Source organism: Phaenicophaeus curvirostris, chromosome 22 (assembly GCF_032191515.1).
Source record: "Phaenicophaeus curvirostris isolate KB17595 chromosome 22, BPBGC_Pcur_1.0, whole genome shotgun sequence".
NCBI lineage: Eukaryota > Metazoa > Chordata > Aves > Cuculiformes > Cuculidae > Phaenicophaeus > Phaenicophaeus curvirostris.
This window is the reverse complement of record NC_091413.1, coordinates 6,867,240-6,885,349: the sequence shown is the minus strand read 5'-3', so window position 1 is coordinate 6,885,349 and position 18,110 is coordinate 6,867,240. Positions and strand designations below refer to the sequence as shown.

At 52.7% G+C, this 18,110-nt stretch overlaps 1 protein-coding gene across 1 annotated transcript; it reads left to right on the top strand.

Moving 5' to 3' along the window:
- Positions 1-3,698: 3,698 nt before the first annotated feature.
- On the top strand, positions 3,699-17,056 carry SLC2A1 (solute carrier family 2 member 1). Its single transcript, XM_069874937.1, has 10 exons — positions 3,699-3,818; positions 9,013-9,105; positions 12,615-12,775; positions 12,938-13,178; positions 13,498-13,660; positions 13,738-13,925; positions 14,034-14,138; positions 14,242-14,343; positions 14,962-15,165; positions 15,509-17,056. Exons 1-10 carry the CDS (start codon positions 3,801-3,803, stop codon positions 15,704-15,706), a joined length of 1,473 nt encoding a protein of 490 aa, XP_069731038.1. The 5' UTR covers positions 3,699-3,800; the 3' UTR covers positions 15,707-17,056.
- Positions 17,057-18,110: the final 1,054 nt, after the last annotated feature.

The window sequence follows — 18,110 nt, the reverse complement described above, 5'->3', positions numbered from 1 at the left end:
ATACTAGGCTCAGGGTTTCACATCACACTCGGGGTTTTACTCCAGGCTCAAAGTTTTACCCCAGACTCAAGGTTTTACACCACGCTCAAGGTTTTACACCACGCTCAAGGTTTTACACCAAGCTCAGGTTTTACACCAGGCTCAGGGTTTCACACCAGGCTCAAGGTTTTACACCACGTTCAGGGTTTTACACCAAGCTCAGGGTTTTACCCCAGGTTCAAGGTTTTATACCAGGCTCAGGGTTTCACATCACACTTGGGGTTTTACTCCAGGCTTAAGGTTTTACCCCAGGCTCAAGGTTTTACACCACGTTCAGGGTTTTACACCAAGCTCAGGTTTTACACTAGGCTCAGGGTTTCACACAACACTTAGGGTTTTATCCCAGGGTCACGGTTTTACATCAGGGATCAGCGTTTTGCACCAGGAATCAGAGTTTTACCCCCCACTCAGGGTTTCACAACCCACTCAGGATTTTACCCCAGGCTCAAGGTTTTACACCAGGCTCAAAGTTTTACACCACACTCAGGGTTTTACACCAGACTTTGGATTTTACACTAAGATTAGGGTTTAATATCTGCCCCAGGGTTTTACACCAGCTATCAGGGATTTACTCCGGGCTTAAGGTTTTACACCACACTCAAGGTTTTACCCCAGGCTCAGGGTTTTACACCAATCTCAGAGTTTTACAACAGACTTCAGATTTCACACCAGGATTAGGGTTTTACCTCTGCCCCAGAGTTTTACCCCTGCCCCAGGTTTTTACCCCAGGCTAAGGGTTTTACACCAGGGGTCAGGGATCTACCCCAGGCTTAAGGTTTTACCCCAGATTCAGGATTCTGCATCTTGTGTGGAGATGTTTTACCAACTCCAGGGTTTTGCAGAGGCTTTGTGGTTTTGCTTCTCTCAGGTGGGGTTTTAGATGTGTGAGGGGCCACACTCAGTGCAGGATTTTGTGCCACGTGGGAGATGGGTTTGTTTAAATGCACACATATATGTGCATGCACATATACACACGTGCTTTGATACCCTGGAGCTCGATTATGGTGAGGAGGAGATCGAGGGTCTGAGGGTTAAAATAGAATCATAGAATCATAGAATAACCAGGTTGGAAGAGACCCACCGGATCATCGAGTCCAACCATTCCTATCAAACACTAAACCATGTCCCTTAGCACCTCAAATGGAATAGGATGGGATGAGGATGAGGATGAGGATGGGGATGGGATGGGATGGGATGAGGATGGGGATGGGGATGGGATGGGGATCATAGAATCATAGAATAACCAGGTTGGAAGAGACCCACCGGATCATCGAGTCCAACCATTCCTATCAAACAAAAATAAGAGGAGCCTAAAAGAAGGTAGATGTTGTGATGGGAGTCTGTTAAAGGCCACCCAGCCAAGAAGAAGCAGCTGATGAGCTCTTCTATAAACAGCTGGGGATAATCTCTAGATCGATGCCTCTTGTTCTCGTGGGAGACTTCAATCTTCCAGATATCTGCTAGAAGGACAATAGAGCAGAAAGGAAGCAGTCCAGGAGGTTCCTGGAGTGCGTGGAAGACAACTTCCTCGCACAACTGGTGAGCGAACCGACAAGGACCTTCTGGACCTGCTGTTTGTGAACAGAGAAGGCCTCGTGGGGGATGTGGTGGTAGGAGGACGCCTGGGACAAAGCGATCACGAGATGATGGGGTTTTCAGCTGGGCTCTTCTCCCAAGGGACAGGGGACAGGACGAGAGGGAATGGCCTCAAGCTCCACCAGGGGAGGGTCAGGTTGGACATTAGGAAAAAATTTTTCATGGAAAGGGTCATTGGGCACTGTCAGAGGCTGCCCAGGGAGGGGGTTGAGTCCCCTTCCCTGGAGGGGTTTAAGGGACGGGTGGACGAGGCACTGAGGGACATGGGTTAGTGATTGATGGGAATGGTTGGACTCGATGATCCAGTGGGTCTCTTCCAACCTGGTGATTCTATGATTCTCTGATTCTAGGTGCACGCGCACACATCCACGTAGGTACACAGGCTCACGTGTAGGCACACACACATGTGAACACGGCTCACAAGGTGTGCAGCGAAGGGCACGAGCACACACAGACGTGCAGGCATATGAACATGCCCAGGGCCATTTGCACAGACACACTCATGTGCAGACATGCACTCTTGCTCAGTCACGTGTGCATAGAGGCAAATTCACATGTTCACAAACACATGCACATGTGCACACCTGCACACTCACGCCTGCAAATGCACATACACCTGTCCACGCGTGCAGTTGCACATTCACACATACACACACGCAGTCAAACGCACACATGTGAAAGCACTTGCACACTTACGTGCACGCAGAGGTGAGTGCACACTCACATACACATGTACCAGTGTGTTCACGCACACTTGCACTCATGTATGCACAGGCACACACACACTTCCACATGCAAAAGCACACAGGTGCACACAGGGATTTGTACGCTCACACGTGTGTGCACAAACATGCACTCCCCCTTGCACACTCCCTGTTGCACATGCGCTCCCTTACACCCTCCCAGCTCCTTGCACACTCCCTCTTGCACACGCACCCATTGCACCCTCCCAGCCCCTTGCACACTCCCTCTTGCACACACACCCCTTACACCCTCCCAGCTCATCACTCCTGCACACACCCCCTTATACCCTCCCAGCTCATCAGTCTTGCACACACGGCCCGATACCCTCTCAGCTCCTTGCACACTCCCCCCTGCACCCTCCCAGCTGCCTGCACACTCCCTCTTGCACACGCACCCGTTGCACCCTCCCAGCCCCTTGCACACTCCCCCTTGCACCCTCCCAGCTGCCTGCACACTCCCTTGCACACGCACCCCTTGCACCCTCCCAGCCCCTTGCACACTCCCTCTTGCACATGTGACCCCTTACATCCCCACAGTTCCTTTCACATTCCCTCTTGCACACGTGGCCCCTTACACCCTCCCAGCTCCTTGCACACGCACCCCCTTACACACTCCCTTTTGCACACGCGCCCCCTACACCCTCCCAGCTCCTTGCACACTCCTTCTTGCACCCTCCTAGCTCCTTGCACACCCCTTCTTGCACCCTCCCAGCTCCTTGCACACCCCTTCTTGCACCCTCCCAGCTCCTTGCACCCTCCGAGCTCCTTGCACACTCCTTCTTGCACCCTCCCAGCTCCTTGCACCCTCCCAGCTCCTTGCACACCCCTTCTTGCACACTCCCAGCTCCTTGCACCCTCCCAGCTCCTTGCACACCCCTTCTTGCACACTCCCAGCTCCTTGCACCCTCCCAGCTCCTTGCACACTCCTTGCACCCTCCCAGCTCCTTGCACCCTCCCAGCTCCTTGCACACCCCTTCTTGCACCCTCCCAGCTCCTTGCACACCCCTTCTTGCACACTCAGCTCCTTGCACACTCCCCCCCGCCCACGTGCTGCCCTGCACGCGCTCCGGCCCCACCCCCTCCCCTTAGCCCCGCCCCCTTAGCCCATCCCCCTTAGCCCCGCCCCCTTTCCCCGCGCGGCCCTATAGCCGCGCCCCCCACCCTTAGCCACGCCCCCTCTCCCCGCGCCGCCCAATGGCCTCCTCCCCCTACCCTTAGCCCCGCCCCCTTTCCACCGCACCGCCCAATGGCCTCCCCGCCCTGCCCCTTTAGCCCCGCCCCCCGGACCCGCGCGGCCCAATGGGCGCCACCGCGCGCGCCCCACCCCCGCCCGCGCTCTTAAGCGGCGCGGATGCCCCCGCCGCGGGCTCGCGCCGCCGCTCCGCTCCGCCGCTGCCCCCCCCACTCGCCGCCGCCGCCGCCATGGACACCGGCAGCAAGGTGAGCGCCGGGCTGGGGGGAGAGGGGGGGAACCGCTCTGCCCTCACCCACAAACACTCCTTTTCCTCAAAAATTTGACCCCGAACGTGCCTTTTTCTCCTAAAACTGACCCCAAACCCGCCTTTTTCTCCAAAAATTGACGCGGAACCCTCCTTTTTCTCCAAAAATTGACGCGGAACCCTCCTTTTCCTCCACAAACTGACCCCAAACTCGCCTTTTCCTCCACAAATTGACCCCAAACCGCGCGTTTTTTTCTAAAATTGACCCCAAACCGCGCTTTTTTCTCCAAAGTTGAGCCCAAAGCAGGTTTTTTAGCCCCAAACGAGCCTCTGGGCAGGTTTTTTCCCCTCAGACTAACCCCCAAACAGGGTTTATTTGCCCCCAAACTGATGCCTGAGCAGGGTGGGTTTTGTCCCTACACTGACCCCCCAGCAGGTTTTTTTTCCCCTCAGTGTGACCCCCTGAACAAGGTTTTTTACCCCCAAACTGACCCCCTGAACAGGGTTCTTTTTACCCCCAAACTAACCCCTCAACAAGTTTATTTTTATCCCTAAACTGCCCTCCCCAGCAGGTTTTTTTTTCCCTCAAACTAACCTCTTAACAAGGTTTTTTCCCCCCTCAAACTCATGCCCCAAGAGCTTTTTCTTGCCCCCATACTGACCCCCCAACAGGGTTTTTTTTACCCCCAAACTGACCCCTGTTGCAGGATTTCTTCCCCTCAGACTAACCCCTGAACAGGTTTTTTTTTGTTTTTTTTTTCCCCCTAAACTGACCCCCCAGCAGGGTTTATTTTGCCCCTAAACTGATTCCCTAGCTGGTTTTTTTGTCCCTAAACTGACCCCCTGAACAGGGTTTTTTTGCCCCCAAACTGATCCCTCAACAGGGTTTTTTCCCCCCAAACTGACCCCCGAGCAGGGTTTTTACCCCCAAACCAACCTGCCCCGTGCTGCTCGGTGTAGCTGGGAGCGTGTTTTGGGCTAAAAAAACCCCAAAAAGCTCTTTGAGAGGCGAAAATGCAAAGGGGAGAGCCAAAAAGAGCACTCTTGGACCCATTTTTTGGGGGGGAAGGAGGAGGCAGTGAGGCCCCAGAAGGGCTGGGGGCACTTAGGGATCCCTGTGATGCTGGTCCCTCTCCTTCACACAGGATCCCCCCCTCTTTGCACCATCCTGACCCAAATCCCCTCAATTTCCCCCCTAAAAAATGAATTTATTAAGTAATATAAACTCCCTGGGCTGGCCGGTAGCAGCCGAGTCTTCCCAGCGCTTCGGCTGCACTCAAAGAAGTCGATTTATAGCGATAAATTGGGTTATTAAAGTGATGCGACGTGAGGCACTAATTGAGGAAGGTGAGTTAATTACAGCGAGGCCATTAATGTTAGAGACCGGGCTTTGCTCATCCCAGCCTCCTCCAGGGATGCTGCCCCCCCCCCCCCCCCAAAATATTCTCTTCTGGGAGCCTTCTGGGATCCATTCCAAGTATGGAGGGATGGGGAAGGATGTAAAATATTCACTCCGTGGCAGAGCAAAGCACTGCGCAACGCGTAATTAAAACCAAAAATAGTAATTTTATTCCAATTAAAGCCTCCCCTTATTTTTCTCCTTTATGAATGACCCCTTTTATGCCCTTCTAAAGCTTTGGGGTATTAGGATTTAGGGCTTTTTTTTAACTTAAATTCATGTTTTTATGTATATTCTGTCATTTGATTATTTTATGTGAAGCTGGCTCTGCCCCAGCGCCTTTTTTTAGGGGTGAGATGCGGGTTTGGGGCTGGGAGCTGGGAACGTGACGACCGGCAGCGCCTCGATGGGGGCAGGAATTAAAAAGAAATTTGCTCTCGTAACGAAGAAATCTGATGCGTTGCCGGCCGGCCTCGACTCCCAGCTGCTGAAATGGAGCTGGAGATGTGCCTCCCTCTGCTTTACCAGCTTTAATAACTCCTCCATTAGAGACATTTAGGTTAGAAATGATTAATTTTTCTGAAAAGTAATTAATTGCAGGGACAATTTGCTGCGGTGTCACGGGTGATGGCTTAAATCAATTTAAGCCATCACCCGTGACACCGTTTTGCAAGGGAAATAGGGGTTTTTATTGATGCTGGGGGTGCTGGGTGGGGAGGAACAAGCTTGCCCCCCCCTCCCCCCCCCCTTTAAATTTAATATTTAATGTTACTGAAGCTGGAGATGCTTTTCTGCCCACGGAGCGGGGCTGCTCCGGCTCTTTGCATGCAAAAACATCTCCCGGGCTCGTCGCAGACGCTTTTGTGGTTACAAAACTCAGAAGGTTCGTGTCGCCGTCCCCGCTTGACCTTTATAAAATAATCAAGTTGGGCTGCTCCTCCTCGGCTTCCCCTCACCCATAACACCCCGGGATGCTGGCTGATCCCCATAATACTGATGTTTTTCCTCCTTTTTAGCTACAAACCCCACTTGCTCCGTGAATGCCGGGTTGTGGCACGCGCCGTGGCGTTGGGAGCAGGTTTTACCTGGCCCTCGGTGGGTGCGTAATTTTTTCCTGGGCTGGGAGCCAGTGTGCAGCCCTGTTAGCCCAGGCTGTGGCCGAAGCCGGTTATCGTCACGCCGATGAGCTTGGAACATGCTGCAGGGCTGCATCCCCCTCCCCACGTTGACCCTCCCTGCATCCAGCTCAGGATGGGGCCGCTTGGAATCAGCCTCTGGGATACTCATTATATGTGCCTCATATAATATGTGCCTCATTTTTATGGGCTCTCTTTCCCTGCAGTTCCCTCCTGGGACAGTTTATTTTTAATATTATTATTGTTTTCCAAGGATTATTAATTTCCTTGTGCCATAAGCCAGGCAGCGTCGCTGTATCCTTAGTGCTGGGTGGGGAAAAAATGGGTAAATAAACAAGTTGTAAAAGCCAAGCGTGGCCACTGCAGGTTTGGGGGGGCTGTTGTCACCTCACAGATCGATATCTCCTCCGTGTGTCCCTGCTTCCGTGTTCAAGCAGCGAAGGAAGCAGGAAGCAGCAAAAAACCATCAGAATTTATGAAAATCACAAGCACTGCACTCCCTTTTCTTTAAGGAATAGGGGTTAGTAGGGAAAAAAAACGCACCCGTGTGGGATATCTGTGGGCTCTAAATGAGTTTATTGCACAAAAGCAAGAAGAGGAAGCTGGTTGGGGTTGTTTTTGGTCCTGAACTCCAAATAAAGCTGCTGTTTTCTGCAAGCAGTGTCAAAAAACCCAGCCTAAGAAATCTCGTGAGTGGTTTCACAGGAGTTTCCCATGCAAGGCTTGTCCTTAAAAATAAGTTGTGTTGTTTTTTTTTTTTCTCCGAACTTGCCATCTTCAGCTTCTCCTTTAATGGCAAGGTTAAAGCCGAAAGGCTCCCAGATCGGGCTGGGCGACGTGTTTGGAGTTGGGAAACCCAAAGGGAGCGGGAGGAGCTGACTCACAGGGATCCTGCTTGGAAAGAGCCTCCAGAAATGCCACCAGCATCCCACCGACCCCATCCCTTTCCCTCCCTGTGCTGGAGCTTCATAGTAAAAACCCCACAACCCTTTCTCTATTACTAAAAGTTAATTTTTGAAGTCGTTTTTCTGTTTCCTAGAGGTTCAGATTGGGGAAAGTGAGTTTATTATTCGCTTCTTGGGAAGGGTAGTGGAGGGTGTTGCTACCTGTCACCATCCTGGAGCAAAGTTCATGCTTGTGCATCCCCATCCCTGGGACACTGGGCGGCTGTGACTCACTCCTACGTGGGGAAGCGCCTGTCGGCTTTCCTGGAGTGGGCAAGCCAGCCCTTGCCAGTGAAAATTGCTACCTCAAAAAGCAAAGGATAAATCGTCCCAAAGCCCATCAACACCCCGAAACAGAAATTCCCTCAAATCCCCATTTCTTAACATCATTTAACCCCTCCCTGCATTTTTTAACATCATTTACTCAAGCACTTCTTTGCATTCGTGGTGTCACCCATCACAGTTTTGCAGCTCAGGACAAGGTTGGAGTTGGGATTTTTGGATTTTTTAGGGGTTTTTTTCCTTGTTTGTTTTTTTTTTTTTTAAGCCTGCCAGCAACTTCCCAGCCTGTTTTTACCCTCCCAAGTGGGACATTTTCTTCTTGGGGTAGGTTTATTCGGACATGCCGAACAACACCGAGTGCCAAACCCTCCCTGATTAGTTGTGTTGGGGCCAAGCCTAATTAATGAGCTTCATTAACAGGGCTGGCAAACTTTAACACAGGGGGAGGCGGCTTGGCCGGAGATAGGGGGTCAGTGCGCAGCACTTATCTATGTGTATTTATGTTGTTTATTAGAGTAAGAAAATGCTTCTTAAATAAGAAAATATCCATTTTTCTGTGTCTGTGCTTTGCAATTATCCCTCCTGATTAAGGAGTTGCATTTAGATGGGATCTGACTGGCAGCAATTCCTTGAGAATCTTACTCCAAGAAGTTAGGGGAGCATCCCTGGCTTGGGATGATGCTTTGGTACTTGGGATAACTGAGGAAAGCCCAGCCCCACCCCCCCCAAATTAAGGGGATTATAAATTTCACGTGGCTCATCCCAAAGCTGCTTAACCGGGAATGTCCGATCCTGGTTCTTGGAGCTGAGTAGGGCTGGGAAAATCTCTTGCCTGGGATAATGGGGCCGTTAACGAAGGTGGCCCAGGCGCTGGCCTGCCCTGACCCTGCTCCCAAACAAGGCTCTGATTGTCACTTCGGCTTAAGTGGGAGGAAGAGGAGGAGGGCGAAGGGTTTGCCACAGCCAGGATTTTGCTTAGTGACTGTTAATTAGGCTTCAATGTAAAAACTTCGTTAGCGGTGGCTGTCCAGGCCGTCCTTGCACTGATTCTGGGCCCGTGGCACCCCTAAAAGCATCTGGTGCTGGCGTGCTGCCCGGGGATCACGTGGAACCCGCAGAGGGGACCCTGCACACCCAGATAAAACCTCCTGCCCTGCTCCAGAGGCAAAAAGTTCCTGGAATCCCCAAACAGTGATTTTTTTCTTTTTAAAGTGTTTTCGTACTTTTTATTTTTTTCCTCCTAGCCCACGTGGATGCTGCTAAAAAAGCAAGTTTTCACTTTTACCCCACGTATTCATGCCCAAACCTCACCATCTCCCTCCTCCTTTTGCAGCTCCTCAGGGACGAGCGCTGGGGAAACGGACTGGGGGGGTGAGCATGGCCAGGACCCCAGTTTAACCCCTCGTTTTGGGTTGTTTCCCATTTTTCTTGCAGATGACGGCTCGCCTGCTGCTCGCTGTGGGAGGAGCGGTGCTGGGTTCTTTGCAATTTGGTTACAACACTGGTGTCATCAATGCTCCGCAAAAGGTGAGTGAGCACCCAGCAACCTCCCCGGAGCAAAGTTCCACCCCCTCTGTGCCTGAAAACTAACCGGCATCCGCTGCCAGCCGGGCTAAAATAGTACATCCCACTAGGCTGCTTACTGCCTGTAATGGGATTTGCGAGGGAGTTATTTAGCTCTTGCCTTCCCGGGAGAATTAGTTTCCTCCTTGCTTTAGCATTTTTGCCGGGAAAAATCTCTGGAACGTGGGCAGGATGCTCTCCGGGTGGGACCAGTGTAACTTTTAACCTCGGGTCTTAGCGAAGTTCTTGGAGCTAAGTAGGGTTTGAGTCATCTCAGACGTGGGGGAATAACTGCTCCGATGGGAGCTTTGAATCCTGGAGGGTTGGGAGCTGGGTGTCCTGAGGAGGAGAGAGGGCTCAGCTGGGATGGGCTGTGTGAGAAGGAGGGTGGAAAGCAGGAGGTGTTTGCTCTGTCCCCTGGCACAGTGGTGGGACCCTCCAGCAAATTGTAGGTACCTGGGAGCTTTGAAAAACCTGACTTTTTCCCAAATTCCATGGCTTTTTGTGGTGTTAAAGGCTTGGAAGTGTTAGCCTGGAGATCCCATGGGTAGGGATCCCATGCTGAGTTATGGCTGAAAGAGCAGAGCCTGTGCCCGCGCCACCCTGAAGAGTTACCACCACCAGGGCATGATTTGTGCTGCCAGAGCAGCCTTCCTGCTGCAAAATCCCACCTCCAACGCTGAAAGTACTCCTCGTGGGAGAGAAGACCCTGTGCTAAAACTTCCCAGACCCCATCGGTGTGGAGAGAAGCAAACCAGCCACAAATTCATACAATCACCAGGTTGGAAAAGACCCACGGGATCATCGAGTCCAACCATTCCCATCAATCACTAACCCATGTCCCTCAGCACCTCGTCCACCCGTCCCTTAAACCCCTCCAGGGAAGGTGACTCAACCCCCTCCCTGGGCAGCCTCTGACAGTGCCCAATGACCCTTTCTGGGAAAGTTTTTTCCTAATGTTCAGCCTAAACCTCACTTGGTGAAGCTTGAGGCTCCTTATTGTCCTCATTTGAGGTGTTGCATTAAATTGTGTTTAATCACATGAGGGGCCTGAGCAGCACTCCCTGCGGCTGGAGGCTGCAATTTCTGTCACCCATGGCTGTGGTGCCTGCATCTGTCTGCCAAAAGCATCCCTGTGCCAAAAAATCCTGACACTTGCTCGCCTTCCCTTGGCCTGCTCTGTGTGCTTGGCTGGTGGCGACCATCCTCCTCTGGAGATGGGCAGCGAGAGCGGCGTTTGGATGAGCAGTGAGCTGGGAAGTTCCTGGAAACGCAGAGAGAATCATAGAATCACCAGGTTGGAAGAGACCCATTGGATCATCGAGTCCAACCATTCCCATCAGTCACTAACCCATGTCCCTCAGCGCCTTGTCCACCCGTCCCTTAAACCCCTCCAGGGAAGGGGACTCAACCCCCTCCCTGGGCAGCCTCTGACAGTGCCCAGTGACCCTTTCTGTGAAAATTTTTTCCTAATGTTCAGCCTGAACCTCCCCTGGTGGAGCTTGAGGAGCTGCTTTCTGCCCTCGTTTATCCCTGTTATTGCTGCCCTGCATCTTGAGGACTTTAGGTGTTTCCCTGTGGCTGAAGGATTTTTCTCCATCCTCTCCTGACCCAGGTGTGGGCAGGGATCGTGTCCAAGCTGGGTTTTTCCCTTGGAACTGAGCTCTGGCTCCTACAGCAAAGCAAGATGCCCTGTGATGGGCTGTGCCTCAGTTTCCCTCATGCCTTCCTGCTGCACAATCCCCCTTCCCTTTAAGATGAAGCTCTGGGATAGATTGTGTGTTTTAGGAGGGAGTAAACCAGCGAGCAACACTGGGATGCGGAACTGGCCAGGGGAAGGATTTGGGATGCTCCATTGGTGGCACAGAGAGAGGTGGGATGGGTGTAATCCCGGGCTGGGACATATACACACTGGTATGTAGGATTGGGATGCAGTTGGGATGCAGGATGAGGGTGCTGAGGGCTGGGTTTGTGGTCCTTTTCACAAAATCCTCCCTGCTGCTGAACTAGCAGCGCGGTGGCTTTCCAGATGTGATTTGTGGAGGGGATGAGCCGCAGCCGCGCGAGGGCTGGAAGCAAATGCTCAGCTGAAACGAAAAGAGAGCAGAAAAAAACTTCTGGGAAATGCCTTGATTTTTGTTCATTTAAACTTGTCATTTTTCATCTCTCCTGACTGCCACCTTGGGGTGGATTTTTCCATTGGTCCTTTAAGCAGGCGGAAAGGGGAACAGAGCAGGGGGTGTGTTTGGGTGTTGGTTTTTGTTAAAGCAAAGCTCTGCCAGCGCTGGGGCATCCGCTGTCGCTTGGATTCCTTTTCTTCCGCTTCAAGGAGAGCGAACTGGAGGCTTTTGGAAAAAGAGGGAGGAATTTAGAGCGCTGCAAGGTTTGGGTTGTGTGCAGACCTGCTCACCCCCAGTTCTGGGTTCTCCAAATGTCAACAATATCAATTAATTCTTTTGGTAGAAATAGGGAGGTAAAGCCCCCAAAGTGTCAAAACCTCCAGGGGAAGCAAGAGGTAAACAAAATCCTTTAAAATCCTGATGGTTGAGGGGCTTTGTAAAAGGAACAACTTAACCCCCGCCCCCTTATTGAAATTTATAGTGTAATTTATGGTGACCTGGCATGTATTTAATGTACTGCCTGTGCCAGGAACTCTCGTTTGTGTTTGAAGCGATGGGAAATCCAGAAAACAAAGCACAATTGTGCGAACACTTAACTGGAAGCTGAGTGTGAGGTCTTTGGGCCACTTAACGCCCTGCAGCAGCTTCCTCTGCTTCCATGAAATCCCTGCTCCTTCCAGCCAGAGTCCATCGGGTTTGTTACTGAGCCCCTAGCCTTTTTGTTTTGGGTATGGGTGATCCTTAAATAAATCACTTTGAGCTTTCAGCAGTAGGCTGGCTTTAAAAATATATTAAAATATATAAAATAAGGGTGTTCTATGAAGGTGGTGAAGAAAAACAGGCCCAGTGTTGGATGTTAGCATTGTGTTATGGAAGCGATACAGCAAAAATCCTAGAAATGAAGATCTTGGATTATCCAGTTGCTGGGAATCAATCGGTTGCCCAGATGGCCCTGCTGTCTTCCTCACCTTCTTCCACCCCTGTGTTGCTTCTCTCCTGGGGATGGAAGCATCCCTCCCATGCCTGAGGGAGGAGCGTGACCTCCCCATGGCTGCGTGGTGAGGAGAAAGAAGTGTTTTGGCAACGCCGAAGCCTGTCTCTCGGCAGGGCGAGATCAGAACTCGTCTGGCTGCATTTCCTTTGCGCATCCCATCAGGTTTCCTCCCTTGGGTTGGAGCCAAGCTACTGGCCCGGTGGCTCCTGGCCTTGTGACGCATCGTCTTGTGAGCCACGCTCGCCAGCCAAGAGCCTGTAGGTGGCTGGGCTGAGGCCGGGCAATTCGTAATGCTGATGGCACAGATGAAATGAAGATCGTTTTAACCCACGGCTTCGTTTCGGCCCCCTCTTTTGCAGGTGATTGAGGACTTCTATAACCGTACCTGGATGTACCGATACGAGGAGCCTATCAGCCCCGCCACCCTCACCACGCTCTGGTCCCTCTCCGTTGCCATCTTCTCCGTCGGAGGCATGATCGGATCCTTTTCTGTGGGGCTCTTTGTCAATCGCTTTGGACGGTGAGCACTGAGCGTGGTGGACCCCGATGTGGGGGTTGTGCAGCCTCACCCCCGATCCCAGCATTCTAGGAACACCTCTCTCCTGCCAAGAACTGGTGTTTGGGTTCTCCTTCAGTCTCTGACGCCCGTGTTCCTCCTCACCTTCCTCCCTTCCCTCCCCAGGCGCAACTCCATGCTCATGTCCAACATCCTCGCCTTCGTGTCTGCCATCCTCATGGGTTTCTCCAAGATGGCTTTCTCTTTCGAGATGCTTATCCTCGGCCGCTTCATCATTGGCCTCTACTCCGGCCTCACCACTGGTTTCGTGCCCATGTACGTGGGCGAGGTGTCACCCACTGCCCTGCGAGGCGCCTTGGGGACCTTCCACCAGCTTGGCATCGTCGTGGGCATCCTCATCGCGCAGGTAAGTGCCAGAGAACCGTGTGGGAGGTCATCAGGGTCTGCAGAGGATGGGATTTAGAGCAGCAGCATGGACTGTTGCACGTGCTGTGGATCTGAGTGGGCCTTCAGATGGACCTGGGGCTCATTAGGAGCAGGAATGCTGGAAGATCTTAAGGTTTGGGATGGGCAGCATCATAAAATGGTGTCTGTTGGCCACCTGGAAACGACATGGCTGTCCATGTCCTGTTGATAGGGACACTATGGGCTTGGACACCCATAAGCAGCAGGATTTGGTCCAGCTTGAGCTGGGAAAGGGTAGCTCAACCCCTCTTGTTCCTCAGGTGTTCGGTTTGGACTTGATCATGGGGAACGACTCACTCTGGCCACTGCTCCTGGGGCTCATCTTCATCCCAGCCCTGTTGCAGTGCCTTATCCTGCCCTTCGCTCCCGAGAGCCCTCGTTTCCTCCTCATCAACCGCAACGAGGAGAACAAAGCCAAGAGCGGTGAGTGACCCCCATCTCTTCCCACCTTGTTGGGGGGTCCTTGGCCTCTCCTGACCCTGTCCCTCCCTTCCCTGCAGTCCTCAAGAAGCTGCGAGGTACAACGGACGTCAGCAGCGACCTCCAGGAGATGAAGGAGGAGAGCCGGCAAATGATGAGGGAGAAGAAGGTCACCATCATGGAGCTCTTCCGTTCCCCCATGTACCGCCAGCCCATCCTCATCGCCATCGTCCTGCAGCTGTCCCAGCAGCTCTCGGGGATCAACGCTGTGAGTTGGGGGGCGCTCTGGGATGCCGTGAGAGCTGGGGTTGTGCTGGGTCCAGGTCCGTCTTGCGTAGTGGGTTGATGCTGGACCTGACATCCCTGCTCTTTCCAGGTCTTCTACTACTCCACCAGCATCTTTGAGAAGTCTGGTGTGGAGCAGCCTGTCTACGCCACCATCGGCTCTGGTGTGGTGAACACGGCTTTCACTGTGGTTTCGGTGAGTTTTGGCTCACCGAGCTCTCACCAGGGAAGGTGGGGAGAGAAGGGAGCTTCCCTCCAGGTTGGGAATGTGCTGATGGGTGTGTGTCTCCATTCAACAGCTCTTTGTGGTGGAGCGAGCTGGACGCAGGACCCTCCACCTCATCGGCCTGGCAGGGATGGCTGGATGTGCTGTGCTCATGACCATCGCCCTGACTCTGCTGGTGAGTGGTGGGCACGGCATCATGGGATGGTTTGAGTTGGAAGGGACCTCAAAACCCATCCAGTCCCACCCCAGCCATGGGCAGGGACACCTCCCACTGGATCAGGGGCTCCAAGCCCCATCCAACCTGGCCTTGAACCCCTCCAGGGATGGGGCAGCCACCCCTGCTCTGGGCAGCCTGGGCCAGGGCCTCCCCACCCTCCCAGCAAAACATTTCTCCCCAAGATCTCATTTCAATCTCCCCTCTTGCAGCTGAAAGCCATTCCCCTCATCCTCTCCCTTCACTAATTGATCAAGAGCCCCTCTCCAGCTTTCCTGGAGCCCCTTTCAGCACTGGAAGCTGCTCTAAGGTCTCCCTGGAGCCTTTTCTTCTCCAGGCTGAACAACCCCAACTCTCCCAGCTGGTCCTGCATACTGCCCCTTGCAGGAGGAGGGCTGGTTGTAGAGGAGGAAGGACTTGTCCTCCTAGAGGTTGTGGCTGAGCGTTGTTCCCCGATACCCAGGGGAGGTCCCAGAAATCCAGTTTCCCATATGGAGAAACCTCATGGCTCCTCCCGAGTCTCTTTGTTTGGGATGTCTGGGTGCTTCACGGAACTGAATTCTTTCTCTCTTGGACCAGGACCAAATGCCCTGGATGTCCTACCTCAGCATTGTGGCCATCTTCGGGTTTGTGGCCTTCTTTGAGATCGGCCCAGGCCCCATCCCTTGGTTCATCGTGGCAGAACTGTTCAGCCAAGGCCCTCGTCCTGCTGCCTTTGCTGTTGCCGGCCTGTCCAACTGGACCTCCAACTTCATCGTGGGCATGGGCTTCCAGTACATCGCGGTAATTCTCTCCTGGTGCTCCTGGTGGGATCAGGGTTGGGAGGGCCAGGCCATTCCTTGGGTTGCGTGTCTCGTCTTGAGCCCTGGAACCTGGACTGAGATGGTTTGGTGTGAAGAGGGATGGATGGTGCCAGGATCTGGGGAAGGAGCAGGGAGTTGGATTTGATCCTTGTGAAGCTGTTCCAACTTGAGATATTCCATGGAAGGAGGACCCAGATCTTGGGCTGTATGGGCAGGAAGTCACGGAGGGGACAAGATAGGGTCCCCGGCTCCTCACTTGGAATGCGTGGAGCACCGTCTCCATCCACCTGCTCACTCCTTCTTCCTCTTTTCCTCCTTTCCAGCAACTCTGCGGCTCCTACGTCTTCATAATCTTCACGGTGCTGCTAGTCCTCTTCTTCATCTTCACCTACTTCAAGGTGCCCGAGACGAAGGGTCGGACCTTCGACGAAATTGCCTCGGGATTCCGGCAGGGGGGAGCCAACCAGAGCGACAAAACCCCAGATGAATTCCACAGCTTGGGCGCAGACTCCCAGGTCTGAGGTGTTTGGTGGGATTCGTTCCTTACAACAGTTTGTACAGAAACCAGGAAGGAGGGAGCCGGGGGGCCAGCTCCTGCGCATCCACCACTGTCCCAGACTCCCCCTCTGGTTTATTTGGGGACAGACTGACCTATTTTATTATTATTGTTATTATTTTTTTTTCTGCTAGAAACGATTTTTTTTTTTTTTAGCTGGTTTCGCGTCCAGGATTTCAAACCCAATCGGTGTTTTACAACCCAACCCCGCCAGCGGGATGGGCGGCTCCCATGTTTTTTAACGACGCGATAGGTTCTTTAATGAGCAATCACGTAGCGGAAGGTTTTAAAGCTGGAAACTTTTTTTTTAATGTTCTAATCGTAGAAAAAAAAAAAATGCCTAAATTGACTAAATCTGAACCAACAATTGGTTTTTTTTTTAAGAAAAATGAGTTATTTTTTTAAAGCGGCCTCACCCATTTCGAGCCTTGGGTGGGTTGGCGCGTAAGGAGGGAGAGGGCTGGATTGCAGAGCAGTCGTCTCCGCCAGCGGCTTCTTGTCTCCTTCACCTGAATTTCATCCGGGAGGGGAAAACGGGGAGGGGGGAATCGCTTTGGGTTTTGGGTTTAATCTTGGCAATATTTGCCCGGCGGCGAAGCTCTGGCAGCCGCGCTATGAAAGCATCTCTGGCCTCGCCACAACCCCAGCGCCACGTGGACACATCCCCTTCTCCCCGCTCTGTGTATAGACTGGAAGATATTTATATTATATATATTTTTGTTCAATGGTTGTTAATAGTAGAGATGTTTAAGTTATAGCGTTCCTGATTTGACAAGCAACGTACTGTAAATATTCCCGGAGTATATTCCCACTGTATAATGTATACAAAAAGGTACAGAGGCAAAGGTAGAGTTCGGATAGCGACCGAGGAGAAGCTTTGTACACGGAGAGGAGGAGTTTTGTAGAGTTCCTGCACTGTAGTTGTATTTTGTTGCACTGAATTTCCAGGCTGTAGTGGATTAAAAACCAGAGAAATACTGTCCTCAGCCACAGCTGAAACCCCCCACCCCTCACGGAAAGCATCCCCTCTGCTGCTGTGGGAGCTCCTGGCACATTCCCAAAGCGACCGGCAGGGTTTTTATAAATAGTAAGGTGGGTTTTTTATTTATTTGTCTGGTTTGCAAGTGCTGAAAAGAAAAGGGGAGGGGGATGGACCCAAAGGCCCTGGTGGTGAAGTTGCCCTGGTGGTGAAGTTGCCTCGGCGCTTGCCGCCGCCGGGGTGGTTTTGTAAAGCAAATCCATAAACACAAGTGCCAAGAGAACGGAGAAGGATGTGTGGTGTGTTAACAATAAATGGAATGGATGCAGCGACCCACCCTGCCCTCCCCTGTGCCTTTTTTTTTGGCTTTGCCAGGCTTTCCCTATTGTGACTGGGAGGGGGGGAAGTTTGGGGGTGCCTGGAGCATCCTCCTGTGCTTAAATGCTGTCGCGTGGGCCAGCTCTGACCCAACTGCTTTGGGATTCCCTGCAGCAGGGAGGGGAAGGGAGAAATCCTGCTGCTGGAACCAGCTAGGAGCATGCTGGGATATTGCTAAATTTGGGATTTGCTGGGACGGGAGCTGCTCTGCTCCTGCTCCTGCTCCTCACTCCACACTGGAGCTGTCCGTGTGGGGAGCAGCAGCCGAACAGGCAGCGTGGAGCTCACACAGGCCCTGATGAGTGGCTCTTCCCCAGCTTAGCAAAGCTTTTCTTCCACGGGAACAGCTCTCCTGGTCATAAATGCCCTCCCTCAGTGCATGAGCAGCTCGAAATTACCTTAAGCGGCCTCACTGGGGACTCGGCGCCCTGGAGCCGGTGCTGTGAGGGGTCCCAGCTGGAGCCTTGACCTGCTCGAGCACCTTGTTGGACCCCAAGATGTGCCCCTTCTTGCCCTTTCTGGGGGTTATGAGGAGTTTTTACTGCAGGAGGGGGCTGGCTCATGGCAGGTTGGATTTTTTTTAACCCTGGAGCTGAGAGGGCCGTGAGTCTGAACATTTTTGTGTGGAGAAACATTGATCTTGGTCGCTTGTGGCTTTGGAAGGGTGTGTGCTGGAAGGGCTGGTGCAGCATCCTCTGAAACGGTTCTTAGAAAAATCTTTCCAAGTTCCCAAAAATGTTCTTTATTTGCCCAGGGCTCCTGTTCTCACCCACGCTCGTGTTTCCCTTCCTCGCCCTTGCTCGTTGCTGCTCCTGGAGAAGCTCAGCTCCAGGCCAAGTTGATTTCCACCCCATCCTTTATGGCTTTAAACATCTCCAAGCAGCGACACCGAGGCGTTGGTGCAGCGCATGGGGCAGGCTCAGCCTGGCTGCAGAGCATCCCGAGGGATTACAGCCTGTCCCCACTGAGCCCTCAGCTCCAAATCCCCGGGCACAGTGACCCAAATCCTCTG

Bases quoted from the DNA above. Each gene is read 5' to 3' on its own strand.
- SLC2A1 (XM_069874937.1), top strand. The intron at 14,139-14,241 runs GTGAGTTTTGGC...TCCATTCAACAG, and splicing joins CGGCTTTCACTGTGGTTTCG to CTCTTTGTGGTGGAGCGAGC. The intron at 15,166-15,508 runs GTAATTCTCTCC...CCTCCTTTCCAG, and splicing joins TGGGCTTCCAGTACATCGCG to CAACTCTGCGGCTCCTACGT.